The following is a 13,421-nucleotide window of genomic DNA, read 5'->3' as shown; positions in this document are numbered from 1 at the left end:
CTTGAAGTATGTGTTAATTTAAATGCTGACTAGGAAGGTATGTACCATACATACATACACACACACTATGGTGGTGTTTTCCCTGTTGACTCCTTGAGCTATTAACAGTGCCTTCATCATCACCTTTACCCCTCTATAGAGTTTCTCACAGCACTCTCTCATCAAAGTTATGCAGCCAAATCCCTGGATCCTTGGTGTGCAGGCCACTAAATCCTAGTGTTACAGAAAGGGTTAAACCTTTGTAAAAATAAAAAAAAATGAAATATTAAAATGTTGATTTTAAATATATTGGGTGGGGTTTTTTTATAAAGTGGCCCTTGCTGTTTCCCTCAACCCTGCCACTTGATTTTTCTGATGATTTCAACAGTGACCATTGGTGCAGAGCAATTATACACCATATAATAACCCACTGCAACAGTTGTTTTGCTTCTGTTTTTGTCAGTAAGCATTCTCCTCAAGTCTTCTCAAGTCTTTACATCTAGATGTTACTGTTACTTGTTCCAGAAAGTCTGAAATTTTTCTGAAATGTGAGGTGGCTTCTTTGCTATGGAAAAAATAAGATAATAACTTGGATTTTGATACTATTAGAAATAGTTTGTTCTCAACCCTCATTACAGTGTTGAGAAACTACATGCTTGCACTGCTTTGTGTTCAGACAATTTTCTTTTTAGAAAAGTCCATAGCCCTCTTTTTAGATTTCCCTTTATCATACAGGTGTATGTTTTGTATTTCTTTCTAACACCCACTTCACTAATTCAACAGTTATGTGTGTTATCAGTCCTAGGTTAAACTCTTGAGCAAGAAATTTGGGTATCTTTCCAGCAGTAGGGAATATATTCATATTTGTGTGTCAATACTGTTTATGCCTGAGGAATGTATGATTACAGAAGGACATTCAGGGAACTGTTGTCTAATTGTTGTAGATTCCTATAAAAATGTGCATGCTTGAAGAAAATTTTTTGAAAACTTATGTGGGAGAAGAAGAATCTCTCTCCTTAGAACCTGCTAAGGGCCTTATATCGAGTAGTAGAAGAATTAAAACTGCTGTAAGAGCCCAAAAACTCTCTCGAGGAGCCTATTAAAAGGGCTTATAGTTTTTCATGTACTCTGAGTTAGATGCACGGTAGAAATACCAACAAGATATTCTCAAGAGACAAAAACAACAACAAAAAAACTTTACTGGCAACTTCAGAAAATCAGAGAACTTTGGCAATTTAGAGCAACATTCAGTCAACATAAAGCATTTCACAAAGCATTAACTTCAGCCCATTCAACTTAACAAACTCCAAGCCCATCTGATTTTAAGTTACTCAAAACTCCAAGAGGGAATTAGAAGAAGAAAGAGAAAGAGAGAAAAAATATAGAAAAGAACAAACATAGCTACCACTCCTGGTTCCAGCAGTGTTCAGCTGATAGAAATTCCAAGAGGAGGTATGGTCAAGACATGTGCTTGCCTCATGCTTTGGTTTAAGTACCCTTTGGCTTTCCTGGGCCATTCCCTCAGGTGGGACTTTTAGTCATCTGGCCACGCTGGGGCCAGACTGGGGCTCCAGGGATGGGGTGTGGAGCATTGCCTCTGGTGTGCCAGTGATTGGCAGCCACTGTGGGGCTGGGATACAGGCCCAGGGGGGCGTGGGGTGTATGGGCCAGTGCATCGCCTCACCAAAGGCAAGGCCCGACCTGCTCCTTCCCCTCATGCACACACCCAAAATGTTTTGAGCCAGCAATGTCCTCCGGTCTCTCACAACTGGTCAACCTGTTCTGAGACTCAAAAGTGTCTTGGTCTTTCCTAAGAACATATGAACTATTGGTGAATATTTTTTCATTTTTAGATTTAAAACTGCAGTAATTATTGTTTCTTCATCAAGTGATTAAGGATAATGGTTAGAAATGCGGGACAAGTTCAAATGGATGTGGCTGGAATTATGATGATTGTTACTGTTGCTATTGGGTTTCAAAAACAGCATTCAGGTAGAGGTTGGTTTTTTTTAGGGTTGCAGCTCTGAAAATTGTAAGAAATGCAATAAGATATCTTTGAATCAAGTTTCAGAATTAAAACATCTGTTTTCTGCTACTCAGTCACACAGCAGATTCATTTTGTATTTAGCAAGATAGCAGCTAGACTGAAAGGACTAGGGTGGGGTGGGTCAACCTTGGCTGACTGCCAGGTGCCCATCAAGCTGCTCTATCTCACCTCCCTCCCCAGCAACAGGATGGGCAGAAAATATGGAAAAATGATCACTAGTCAGGATAAGGAGGGGCATTACTCAGCTCCTCAACATTGGCTGCAGCTTTCTTCAGAGCACATCCACCTGATCTGATGTGGGGTCCTTAAAAGGCTGCAGGGGGACAACCTGTGTCACCATAGTCTTTTCCATGGGCTGCAGGGGAATCTCTGCTCTACTGCCTATAGCACCTCTTCCCCCTCCTTCTCCACTGACCTTGGTGTCTGCAGGGTTATTTTTCTCATATTTCCTCACTCCTCTCTCACAGCTGCTGCTGTGCATCTTTTTTACTTTCTTAAATATGTTATTACAGAGATGCTACCACCATCACTGATTGGCTCAGCTTTAGCCAGGGGCAAGTCTGTCTTGGAGCTGATTGGAACTGGCTCTGTTGGCCATGGGGACAAGTCCTGTTGTCTTAAGCCAAAAAGTCTTTAACGTGTACAGCAAAAAAGGGAGCATGGCACAGACCAGATAAACTAATATTGAGAACAGATAAGTTAATATTATGGTCAGCAATGATTAAACAGCTATAATAATTATATGTTCCCTCTAATATGCTCTGGTCAAATCTGTCATTATCTCAAACCCTTTAAGTCCTAGGTTGCATGCCAAAAATACTGGTCATGGTTTAATCCCAGCTGGCAACCTGCATACACAGCTCCTTGCTCACTTCTCCCCTGCCCCTAGGGGGATGGGATGGGATGGGATGGGATGGGATGGGATGGGATGGGACGGGACGGGATGGGACGGGATGGGACGGGATGGCAGGGGGGAATAAGAAGGGTAAAAGTGCAAAAATCTGTGGGTTGAGATAATAGGGAAAGAAAAATCTGCCTATGCAAGCAAAGCAAAATAAGGAATTAATTAATTCCTTGCCATTGGCAAGCAGATGTTTAGCAATCTCCAAGAAAGCAGGGCTCCATCACATGTAATGATTTCTTGGGAAGACAAACACTGTAACTCTGAACCATCCTCCTTTCTTCCCTGTGTTTTTTATTGCTGAGCATGATGGCATATGGTATGGAATATCCCTTTGGTAAGTTGGGATCAGCTGTCTCAGCTGTGTCCCCTCCTGACTACTTGTACATCCCCAGTCTACCTGCTGTTGGGGCAGTGTGAGAGACAGAAAAGGTCTTGATGATGTTTGAGAACTGTTCAGTAATAGCTAAAACACTGGTGTGTTATCAACACTCCTTTGGTCACAAAGCCAAAGCATAGCACTATATGGGCTACTATTAGGAAATGTAACTCTATCCCAGCCAAAACCAGTATACATGTATACATGGAGAGGTGATGGTAATAAGGGAACAGATCCAGAAACTGTCAAGTTAACTGTGATGTTTGGAGTCTAACTAGCTTAAGGCTTTTTAATAATATCCTGGATTTCATTCCAAGTAATATGGTGATTTGTTAATTATAAGGGATGTTAAGAGCATGGCTGCCTTATCCAGCTCAGGACTCCCTTCTGCTCAGCTGCTGAAGCTGAGGCTTGGGACCTAGGGCCTGTGTCCAGGCTGAAGGATGCAGCTGTCACTTTCCCGTTTGCAGGTTCAACCACTAGTGAAGCCAAGCACATATTTTGGAGGCCTGTACACACACGGAGAACACTGACACATGGCCCATCACACAGATGACCACAGACACAGTGCTGCCTTCAAAAGCACCTACACGTAGGACTTGCATAAAACATAAGTATAGGCAGCCAAGTTCCCTCCTTCCTCTTCACCTGACAGAGATAGAAGGTTGCTGCTAGTGAAGGTGCATGATTCTAGATTCACAAGCACACACGCGTTCACTGTGATCCCTTGAGTACTGGCATGGCCCTCTTTGTCCAGTACCCCTGCCTGGATCCCAGGCACTCTTACTTGCTTCACAGGTCTCCTATTTGCCAACTAGTCAGCTTGATGCTCACTAGCAAACACTCATGCACTCATCTCACAAGCACTCCACATTTGCAAGTCCCCCTGGGCATACTAGCACAGACTCTTGCCTGCTTCATACTCCTGCCTAGACTTGAGGCTCCTCTCTACTCATTTGCTAGGTCCAGATTGAAGTTTGCTAGCCAATACACATGCACACCAGGTTTGGGGAAGATGCAGGCAACCACTCCATTTTCCCCAGCAGCTGGCACCAGGCACCACATGAGCTGTGACTGGTTGTCCTGCTTCAGCTACCAGTGTTGGACCCCTCACTCATGCTGATTTCCCCCCTGTTAGCTGTGTTTTGGGACACATACTGTTCCTGCCCCAGTGGCTGGAGGCAGAGACTATGACACTGGTAGCTGATCTTAAGACCACTCAGTCCAGTAGCCAACACCACAGGCCAGGGGTGCCTGCACCCCGGTCTGACTGGAGAAGCTGGCACCAAATACACTTAATACAGCCCCCCCCCAGTAGCAGGCACTCCAAGCACAGTTTGTAATACCCACCCTAGGTCTAGAGAGCTATGGCCCCTCCAACTACTGATACTTGTTCCAGTGGCTGACACCACAGGCCACAGGGACACCTACAGCCCTAGTCTGACTCCAGTATCTGGCACCAAGTTTTGTTCATACATACACAGGTCTCACCAGTAGCTGACACTTAGTCCTTGCAGCATACATACACATGGGATTGACAGTGAGATTATGCAGAGATTGTTAAAATTTAATGAGATGTAGGAAGACGGGGCAGACTGTGGTGATCAGGCTCAGTCAGACAAACATAACTGACCACCTCTGTTTTACATGTGACCAGTCCACTTTATATATGTTTCTGTCTACCCTCCCCTTTGTTCCTTCTGGCTCTCCCTTCCACCTGCATTTCTCTTCATAGGTTTGTATGGTTCTATTGATTCCCTCACCCCTTCCAGTCTGGGGTCTCCCCCCTAATTTACAGTCTTATCAGTTGCAAAGTCTAGGTTGATATCCTTGGAAGAGTAGATAAGACCTAGCATATACTGTGTCAAAGTTTCTCCTTTCTGGCTTATTAACATGTGATCTGTCAAGCTTTAAGGCTGGCCTGCAAAACTGTTGCAAAGGACTTTTAAGGCATGCTTTCTCTCAGGTGGTTGCAGTCATTGGGGGGAAAAATCAAAATAATAAATGAAGGTTGCTATGGCAGTAAGTGTCCCTAGACTTTTTTTAAATGTGGGTTTAGGCTTAAGAGAAAAACAAAACCATAATGCTATCTCCCAAAATACTTGGTAGGAATAAGGAGTTTCTCTGCCAAATTCCTACTTGTGTTACTGCAGTGGGTGGTGTCAGTTGTGATACTCTAATGAATATTCACATCTGGTTTCATTCTCCTTCCTACACTTCACTGGTGAGATGAATGAGAAGTCACTTGGGAATTCAAAGAGCAGTAAATGAACTTGATAATGAATATGATAATGTCATATTCAGTAAATGAATATGATAATGTCATATTCAAGCAGCAATCCTGTGTAACTAGACCTACTGTCTGTGCTGGAATTGACATATAAAGACAATTTTAAAAGCTGAAACATTGCAGATAGGATTTGAAAATTTTACTTTTGGTTTCCATGGTATTATTAAAAGCATAATTACAAGGAAACGTGAGTCTTAAAAAGATGCTACAATTAACAGCTGTGTTTGAACACATTTACTGTTTTAAGTTGTGGCTGTTAAGGTGTAGGATTAGAATGTGATATTTAAAATATAAGAATCCATGTCAAGTGATCAACTCTGAATTGTGTTTTGTGATTTGTGTAAAGTTGGTTGTGTTTGGTTTTTTTTCTCACTTTGTTGTTTCAGATCTGTCCAATATGTGCAGCATTACCTGGAGGGGATCCTAATCATGTCACAGATGACTTTGCAGCTCATCTTACACTGGAACACAGAGCTCCTAGAGATTTAATATCCTTTCTTAAGTTGAGGGAAAAGGGATAGACTGTTCCTTATGATAGCTGTAACTACTTGTTCTGATTTCTGTAGTCAAGTGGCTACATTGGTTTAGCCTATTTTTTAGAATTGGCATTTAGTTATAGGGAAACTATACAACTGATTTTTTAATATGTATATATATATATATATCTGTCAGGCTGAATAGGCTTTAGGTGTTGCTTGACAATGTGGGTGTGTGTTTTTGTTTTATTCCTGATAGCGAAAGCTTTTAAAGATCTTTCTGACACCCAGCTGCTTCTTTCTGCAATTTTTACTCTTCTTGGCCATTGGTTCTGATGCCATTTTGTTTCTGGGAAAGCAGCAATCCAGATGCAATAATGTTTTATAGATAATTACAAGACTGAAAGCAGATTTCACCAAAAGCATATGTGTTTGTTGGAGAATGCTTTGAACTTTGAAATTGAAGGATCTTAAATGTTTGATTAGTTTTCTTACTGTATTTCAATAGGGTAGTTTCAGCCTGTTATTTGACTTTTTTAAAGATATAACTAGAAGACCTGTTAGGAGACTTCCTAGGGATTAGGGCTATCTTTTTTAACTGCAAATTGTAGTGCTATAACTACTCTCAATGACTGAAGAACTCAAACTGTCAGTTTCTTTGCACTTTTAAGTACAATTTTCTTTGTTACTTGGTCTCAGGAATAGTAATGTGGCTTGGTTTTTGCTGTACAAATACTTGCAACATAATTTCAGATGATACTCTTACTTCATGGAAGTACAGGCCATCATAAAAAACTCATTAAGTCATCTTTCTGTATCTTATTTTAAAAAATGCACTACTGGTGTAATTAGTGTCCTTTTTTGTTCTGGGCTTCTGAAAATAAAAAAAAAAAAGAAGGCCTAGCAACTCAAGTTCATTATATCTACTGCTAGCAACATTAGAGGAAATGGTTTCACTTTGGTTTTTGTCTGTATTTAAATTTTTTAGCATTTAAATTGTCAGTCCCAATTACACAGTGAAATTTACTTCCTATTGAAGTGGATGAGGTGTTGGATTAGAATTCATGCTTCTGGAACTTTTATTTCCCCTCCCATATCGCTGATGTCAGATAACTTTTAATTGGGAAATGTATGTTTATTACTAGCTACATAAGAGCTAGAGAAATCAGAATAATATTTTCAGTTACTGAGTAAGTCCACAGTGTCAGTCATCACAAAACTGAAGGGGGTCTATATAAATAATTATAGGAAATTCATGTGAAAGTTTCCATACATCATTACTTTAGCAATCAGTGTTGCCAAGTCCACAAAAACTGAGTTTCTGGACTAGTTGTTCCATGTTGGGTGCTATTTCACATCTTCTGACAGCTAAGACTAAAAGGAAGAAATGGGGGAGAGATTTCCCCCCGCCTAGTTGCTATCAGTTTAGGAAAGGATATAGTCTTCTGTGTAGCAGTTAGAAGGGTGTTTAAAGCTGTTTTAAATGGCTGCACATATTTCCTGTGAAGAATCCTGTGCAGACACTGCAAGATACCACCTTTATCTCTGGAGACTCTGGACAGCTCTTTAAATTCCAGTTTCTTTCTTAAACAATTTTCAACTGTTTTACTGTTTAAAACATGGCTTTAGTCTTGACCTTGTAAATGGTTCTAGCTTGGTTGTTTTCAGTATATGTTTGCAATGAGTTAAGAGTTCCAAATGCTTTTTTAACCCCAGCATAGTTGGGTGAGACATCAATATACTCTTGACTAGTATATTTAAATAATGTTGTTTTTCTTGAAAACACTTTGAAAGGTGCAGTTAGCAAGCTACTACGATACTTTTCTAAATGAGACTAAGGCTGGAATTTTTCAAAGTATTTATATTAAGGATGTTCTAGTTATCTTATTTTCCAAGTTTACTTTTAAAAAAGCCCAGAATTGGGGCATTTTTCTGTCAGATGTAGCTATGGAAAACTTCATAAACTACCTGAGAGCAGTAGTCAATCAGTAAAATATTAGTGACAATGTTCTGTCACTACCAGTATCCAGTATCAACAGATTCAAAGGAGGAGCAAACCAATCTGTGCTAGACAACTATATTTTGTCCAAAGGGAGATTTTTCCCCCTCCTAAATCCTGCAAGTGAAATGTTTTATGCTCTATAGTATAATAGATTTGAGTCAATTCTTCCTGAATGAATTTATTATAGTAATTGGATATTCTTACTTGCCAAAAGAAGTCTTCATTTTTCAGTCTTAAATTTTTCAATTCAGTAATATCATGAGGAAATGAATTCTACACTATAATTGTGCGTTGTTGGCTAAGACATTGAGCACCAGTCTGCTGCAGATAATGGATTTTATACAAGTGATAAACATGCTGTTTTTGAAAATAAGAAAATTGGAGATAAGCTGAGCTAAAGCTTCTAGTTTAGAAATTGGAAAAATACGATATGTATAAGTACATTATTTCCTAGCTTAGTAGTTAATTGCACTAGTGCTTTTTAAGGTAAAAGGAAGCTTTACCTAGACTGTCTTGGGAGAACACATTTGTGTGGTAAGAATAGCAATAAAATTTTGTACATTATTTTCAATATTTAAATACCCTTCTTTCCCAATTTTGATGTTAAAATCCTTATGTCTATTGAGTAATGTGTTCTGCTGAATATGCATCATCAGTTGCAGCATTATCTAGTAGAAACTTTAAGCCATAAGGCAGAAAATCCATCCTGACATTTTTTAAACATGATAAAAAGCCTGGGAAAGATGAATTTGGTGCAAGGAGCCCTGGGTGCCTTGAGTTCACATCTATAGATCTGACTGGCACCATAGGTATGATTATATTGTGCTTATAAAAAGTTGAATCATTGTTTTATTAATGAGGAATGTGTTGCCCGATTATTCAATCTAGTAAATGTTCTTTCTGTTTAATAGTTGATAGTAATAGACTTTTCTTAACTGCTTGGTTATGATGAATCTAGTGGCGTTCGGCACGTACGTAGAATGTTTCACCCAGGCCGAGGTTTGGGAGGCCCCCGTGCACGTAGATCAAACATGCACTTTACTAGCAGTTCCAGCGGTGGGCTTTCATCGTCTCAGAGTTCATATTCTCCAAGCAATAGAGAAACCATGGATCCTATAGCTGGTAAGAGCTGTAACCACTGATTTTAGATCAGAGTCCTTAAATAGACTTTGAAACAAAGTCCAAGATTATAATGGTTGTCTTGTTTTTGTTGGTTTGTTGTTTTTTGGGTTTTTTTAAATGTTTCCCAATGACATAATTGATGGGTATTTACTAATGAAAAGTATCCTTAATTGGATTGTCTACAGGGATTGAACCTGGAACTTCTGAAATGAAAAACACTGCCCCTTTAGCTTGTGCTTTTAGAGACTTCTAGACTCATTCCCATGACTGACCTGTTCACAGGTGGTATCAAAGAATGGTTGACATTTGAAAGGACCTTTTAAGATCACCTACTACAACCCCATCCAACTTCCCTCCCCCCCCTGCCCCCAAGCAAGGCCACCTAGAGCAGGTTGCCCTGGACCATGTCCAGTCAGGTTTTGGATATTCTTACCAATGGACTCCACAACCTCTCCGGACAGCCTATTACAGAGTTTGGTCACCCTCCCAGTAAAAAGTGTTTTCTTGTGTTCAGATGGATTTCATTTATTTTAATTTTTGCCCATTGCTTCTTGCCCTCTCAATGAGCAATACAGTTCTGGCTTCCTTTTCTTCATTTCCTCCCATCAGGTATTTATATACACTATTAAGATTCCTCCCCCTTGAGTCTTTTCTTTTCCAGGCTGAAGAGTCCTAGGTCTCTTAGCCTCTCCTCATATGACATGTATGCATGTATTTTTGAATTTTTGAGTGGATAGACAGCAGGATGGGGACTAGGGTAGCAAAGTCTCTCCCACTGTAAGTAAAGATCAGGTTCATGACCACCTGAGGAACCTGAACATACATAAGTGTATGGGACCTGATGAGATGCATCCTAGAGTCCTGAGAAAATTGGCTAACATAGTTTCCAAGCCACTCTCCATGATATTTGAAAAGTCATGGCAGTCAGGTAAAGTCCCAGTGATTGGAAAAAGGGAGACATCACACCCATTTTTTAGAAGGGTAAAAGGGCAGCAAGTCTCAGGCCGGGTGCCACAGCACATGCACCAGTGTAAAAGATGACTTCTAGGAAGAAAGTGTTACTGAAAGTTATCATCATTGGAGACTCTGGGATGGGAAAGACATCACACGTGAACAAGTATATGAACAAGAAATTCAGTAACCAGTACAAGGCTACGATAGGTGCAGTCTTCCTGACAAAAGAGATCATGGTGGATGACAGGCTAGTGACAATGCAGATATAGGATACAGCACTCCAAGAACAATTGCAGTCTCTGGGAGTTGCCTTCTTCAAGGGAGCAGACTGCTGCATCCTGATGTTTGATGTCATGGCCCCCAACACATTCAAAACCTTAGACAGCACAAGGGATTAATTCCTCATTCAGGCCAGTCCAAGGGATCCTGAGGACTCATTTTTTTGTGCTGGGAAACAAGATTGACCCAGAAAACAGACAAGTCACCACAAAACAGGTGCAAGCCTGGTGCTACAGTAAAAACAACATCCCCTACTTTGAAATCAGTGCCAAGGAGGCCATTAATGTGGAACAAAATTTCCAGATGATTGCATGAAATGCATTTAAACAGGAAACTGAAGTGGAGCTTTATGATGAATTCCCCGAGCCCATCAAACTAGACAAGAATGACTGAATGAAGGCTTCTGTGGAGAGTTTCAGCTGCTGAGGGGAAAGGGAGGGGTTGAGCACAGTCCTTCACAAATGAATATCACACTTAGGCCTTCAAACACACAGCCCCTCTTCTGTGTTTAAAATGAAATTTTTAAAAAGATTTCCATCTCCAGCTGCCAAAATCTACACATCTCCCATAAGCATCTCAGTCCCACACTTCAGAGCTCATGTCCCCACATCATCCACATCACACTTCATGGTAACAGACCTTTGTCTTAGTTTAGAATGGAAACTCTCATATATGTTTGGGACTGAACCTAATTCCATTTGTCCAATGGAGAGAAACTGTTTACAGGTAATCTGTGTAACAAGTTACATACATTTTTAACTGTCTTGTGTTTTCCACTGTGAAGGCTGCAACTGGAAAGGCTAATTACCCATAGTTCATTGCAAGATCAGCACTCAGTCTGACTAGGTTGAGTTTTGTATCTGTGTTAATGCTTGTTACTTTTAACTAATCAGGTTTTTTTACAGAATCCATGTATTATGTAATGCTTCCTTAGGAAAAATCTTATAACACATGTTAATATATGCAACCAATTATTTTTTTTTAAAAAGAAAGAACCCTGGGAACTCCTGACCATTCAGCCTCATTTTTGTGCCTGGTAAGGTCATGGAACAGATCCTACTGGAAGCTATGTCAAGGCATATGGAAGGCAGGGATTAGACACAGCCAACATGCCCTAGGCAAGGGCAAATCATGCCTAACTAATCTACTGGCCTTCTATCGTGGAGGGACTGCATTAGTGGACAGGAGAAGAGCTACGGATGTCATCTATCTGGACTTCTGTAAGGCCTTTGATGCCATCCCTCACAACATTTTTGCCACTAAATTGGAGATAGATGGATTTGACAGGTGCACTTAGATGGATAAGGAACTGGCTGGATGGCTGCATCCAAAGAATTTCAGTCAATGGCTCAATGTCCAAGTGGAAATCAGTAATAAGTGGTGTCCCTCAAGGGTCTGTATTGGGGGTAGTACTATTTAATATCTTTATCAATGATGCAGAGGGATTGAGTACATCCTCAGCAAGTTTGCAGATAACACCAAGCTGAGTAGAACAGTTGATTACCTAGAGGGAAGGGATGCCATCCAGAGGGACCTTGAGAGTCTTGAGTAGTGGGGCCATGGGAACCTCATGAAGTTCAAGGCCAAGTGCAAGGTCCTGCATCCAGTGTGCATCCAGCTCTGGGGTCAGCAGTACAAAAAAGACATGGACCTCATGGACCTGTTAGAGAAGGTCCAGATGAGGGTCACAAAAATGATCAGAGGGCTGGAACACCTCTCCTATGAAGAAAGGCTGAGAGAGTTTGGGTTGTTAATCCTGGAGAAGAGAAGGGTCCAGGGAGACCTTATTGCAACCTTTCAAGATATAAAGGGGGCTTACAAGAAAGACAGACTTGCTGGGGTTTTTTTATGAGGGCCTATAGTGACAGGACAAGGAGCAACAGTTTTGAACTGAAAAGAGGATAGGTTTAGATTGGACATAATGAAGACTTTCTTTATGATGAGGGTAACTCATCATAACTGGGGCAGGTTGCCTAGGGAAGTTGTGGATGCCCCATCACGGGAAGTGTTCAAGGTCAGATTGGGTGGGGCTTTGAACAACCTGATCTAGTGAAAGATGTCCCTGCCTATGGCAGGGGGGTTGGACTTGATGGTCTAATGTAAAATCTTAGATATATCAATCTTACACTCATATAGTGAAAAATAATAAGTGTCTATCTTAATCCTCTCTGTATCTTCCAATTGGGTAGATTCAGATAGCAATAAGATATCTTACAAAGTATTCTTTTCCAGTCTGAAAAAAACCAGTTCTCCCACTCTTTCCTCCTGTTATGTGTTCCAGCCTTCTGATCATCTGGGTGGCCCTCAACTGGATTTGCTGTTATGTCCTCATGTCTCTTGTCCTGGGGAGCCTAAAACTGAACACAGAACTCTGGATGTGGCTTTGCCTCAGTGCCAAATAGAGGGGAAAAATCACTTCCTGAGACCTGCAGGCTGCATTCCTGCTACTAAAAATATCCTGGAAAAAGAGGATGAAAAATTTTCTGTCATCTTAATGACTTAAGTTAGGTCGTGGGTCTTTAAAGCACTAGAGTTGGTGCAAGAAGGGAGGATGTTTGTGCATCCTGGAGTCCTGGAGTGCAACACTTCCTCTTACCAATGCAGTGGGTGTTAGTTTAGCTGAGTTAAACATGAAGTGGCTGCCTTGGTTTATTTCAGCCTCTCAAGACCTTCCCATTTAGGATCATGTGTAATAAAACGGTATTCCTTTGAGTCTTGTGTTCTTTTTCTTGTTCTTTTTTTTTTTTTTTTTGTGTCAATGTTTTTTGCATTCAGAGAATGTAGTGCAGCCTGGCTGGGTGTCTGTGTCATGCCAAGCCTGTGTCTCAAATTCACAAATTCACATCTGCTACTAGGCTTCTGTTAAGCTGTACTCAAAGTAATCTTACAAACAGCAAGGAAAAATATATGTCTTACCTGGAAGTGTTATAAATCTTCTTTTGTATTGGGGTAATAATTAGTAAATACTACCAGTAGTTATAACTTGTGCTTG

At 40.6% G+C, this 13,421-nt stretch overlaps 1 protein-coding gene, 1 long non-coding RNA gene and 1 pseudogene across 4 annotated transcripts in view; all 3 read left to right on the top strand.

Moving 5' to 3' along the window:
• LOC146425500 (uncharacterized) overlaps positions 1 to 13,421 on the top strand; it is an 865,580-nt gene that overhangs the window by 111,200 nt on the left and 740,959 nt on the right. The window lies entirely within an intron of this gene.
• Positions 1 to 13,421, top strand: part of LOC146425513 (E3 ubiquitin-protein ligase KCMF1-like) — a 107,382-nt gene that overhangs the window by 90,626 nt on the left and 3,335 nt on the right. For all 3 annotated transcript variants that reach the window (XM_085041662.1, XM_085041663.1, XM_085041664.1), the window contains exons 5-6: positions 5,983 to 6,084; positions 9,022 to 9,196. In XM_085041662.1, the coding sequence (XP_084897788.1) occupies positions 5,983 to 6,084; positions 9,022 to 9,196 (277 nt within the window). The remainder of the gene's footprint in view (positions 1 to 5,982; positions 6,085 to 9,021; positions 9,197 to 13,421) is intronic.
• Positions 9,209 to 13,386, top strand: LOC146425514 (ras-related protein Rab-7a pseudogene; annotated as a pseudogene).

This window comes from Lichenostomus cassidix, chromosome W (assembly GCF_008360975.1).
Source record: "Lichenostomus cassidix isolate B80296 chromosome W, HeHo_3.0, whole genome shotgun sequence".
Classification (NCBI taxonomy): domain Eukaryota; kingdom Metazoa; phylum Chordata; class Aves; order Passeriformes; family Meliphagidae; genus Lichenostomus; species Lichenostomus cassidix.
Note: the sequence above shows the minus strand (reverse complement) of the source record. Positions and strands in the feature narration are given on the sequence as shown.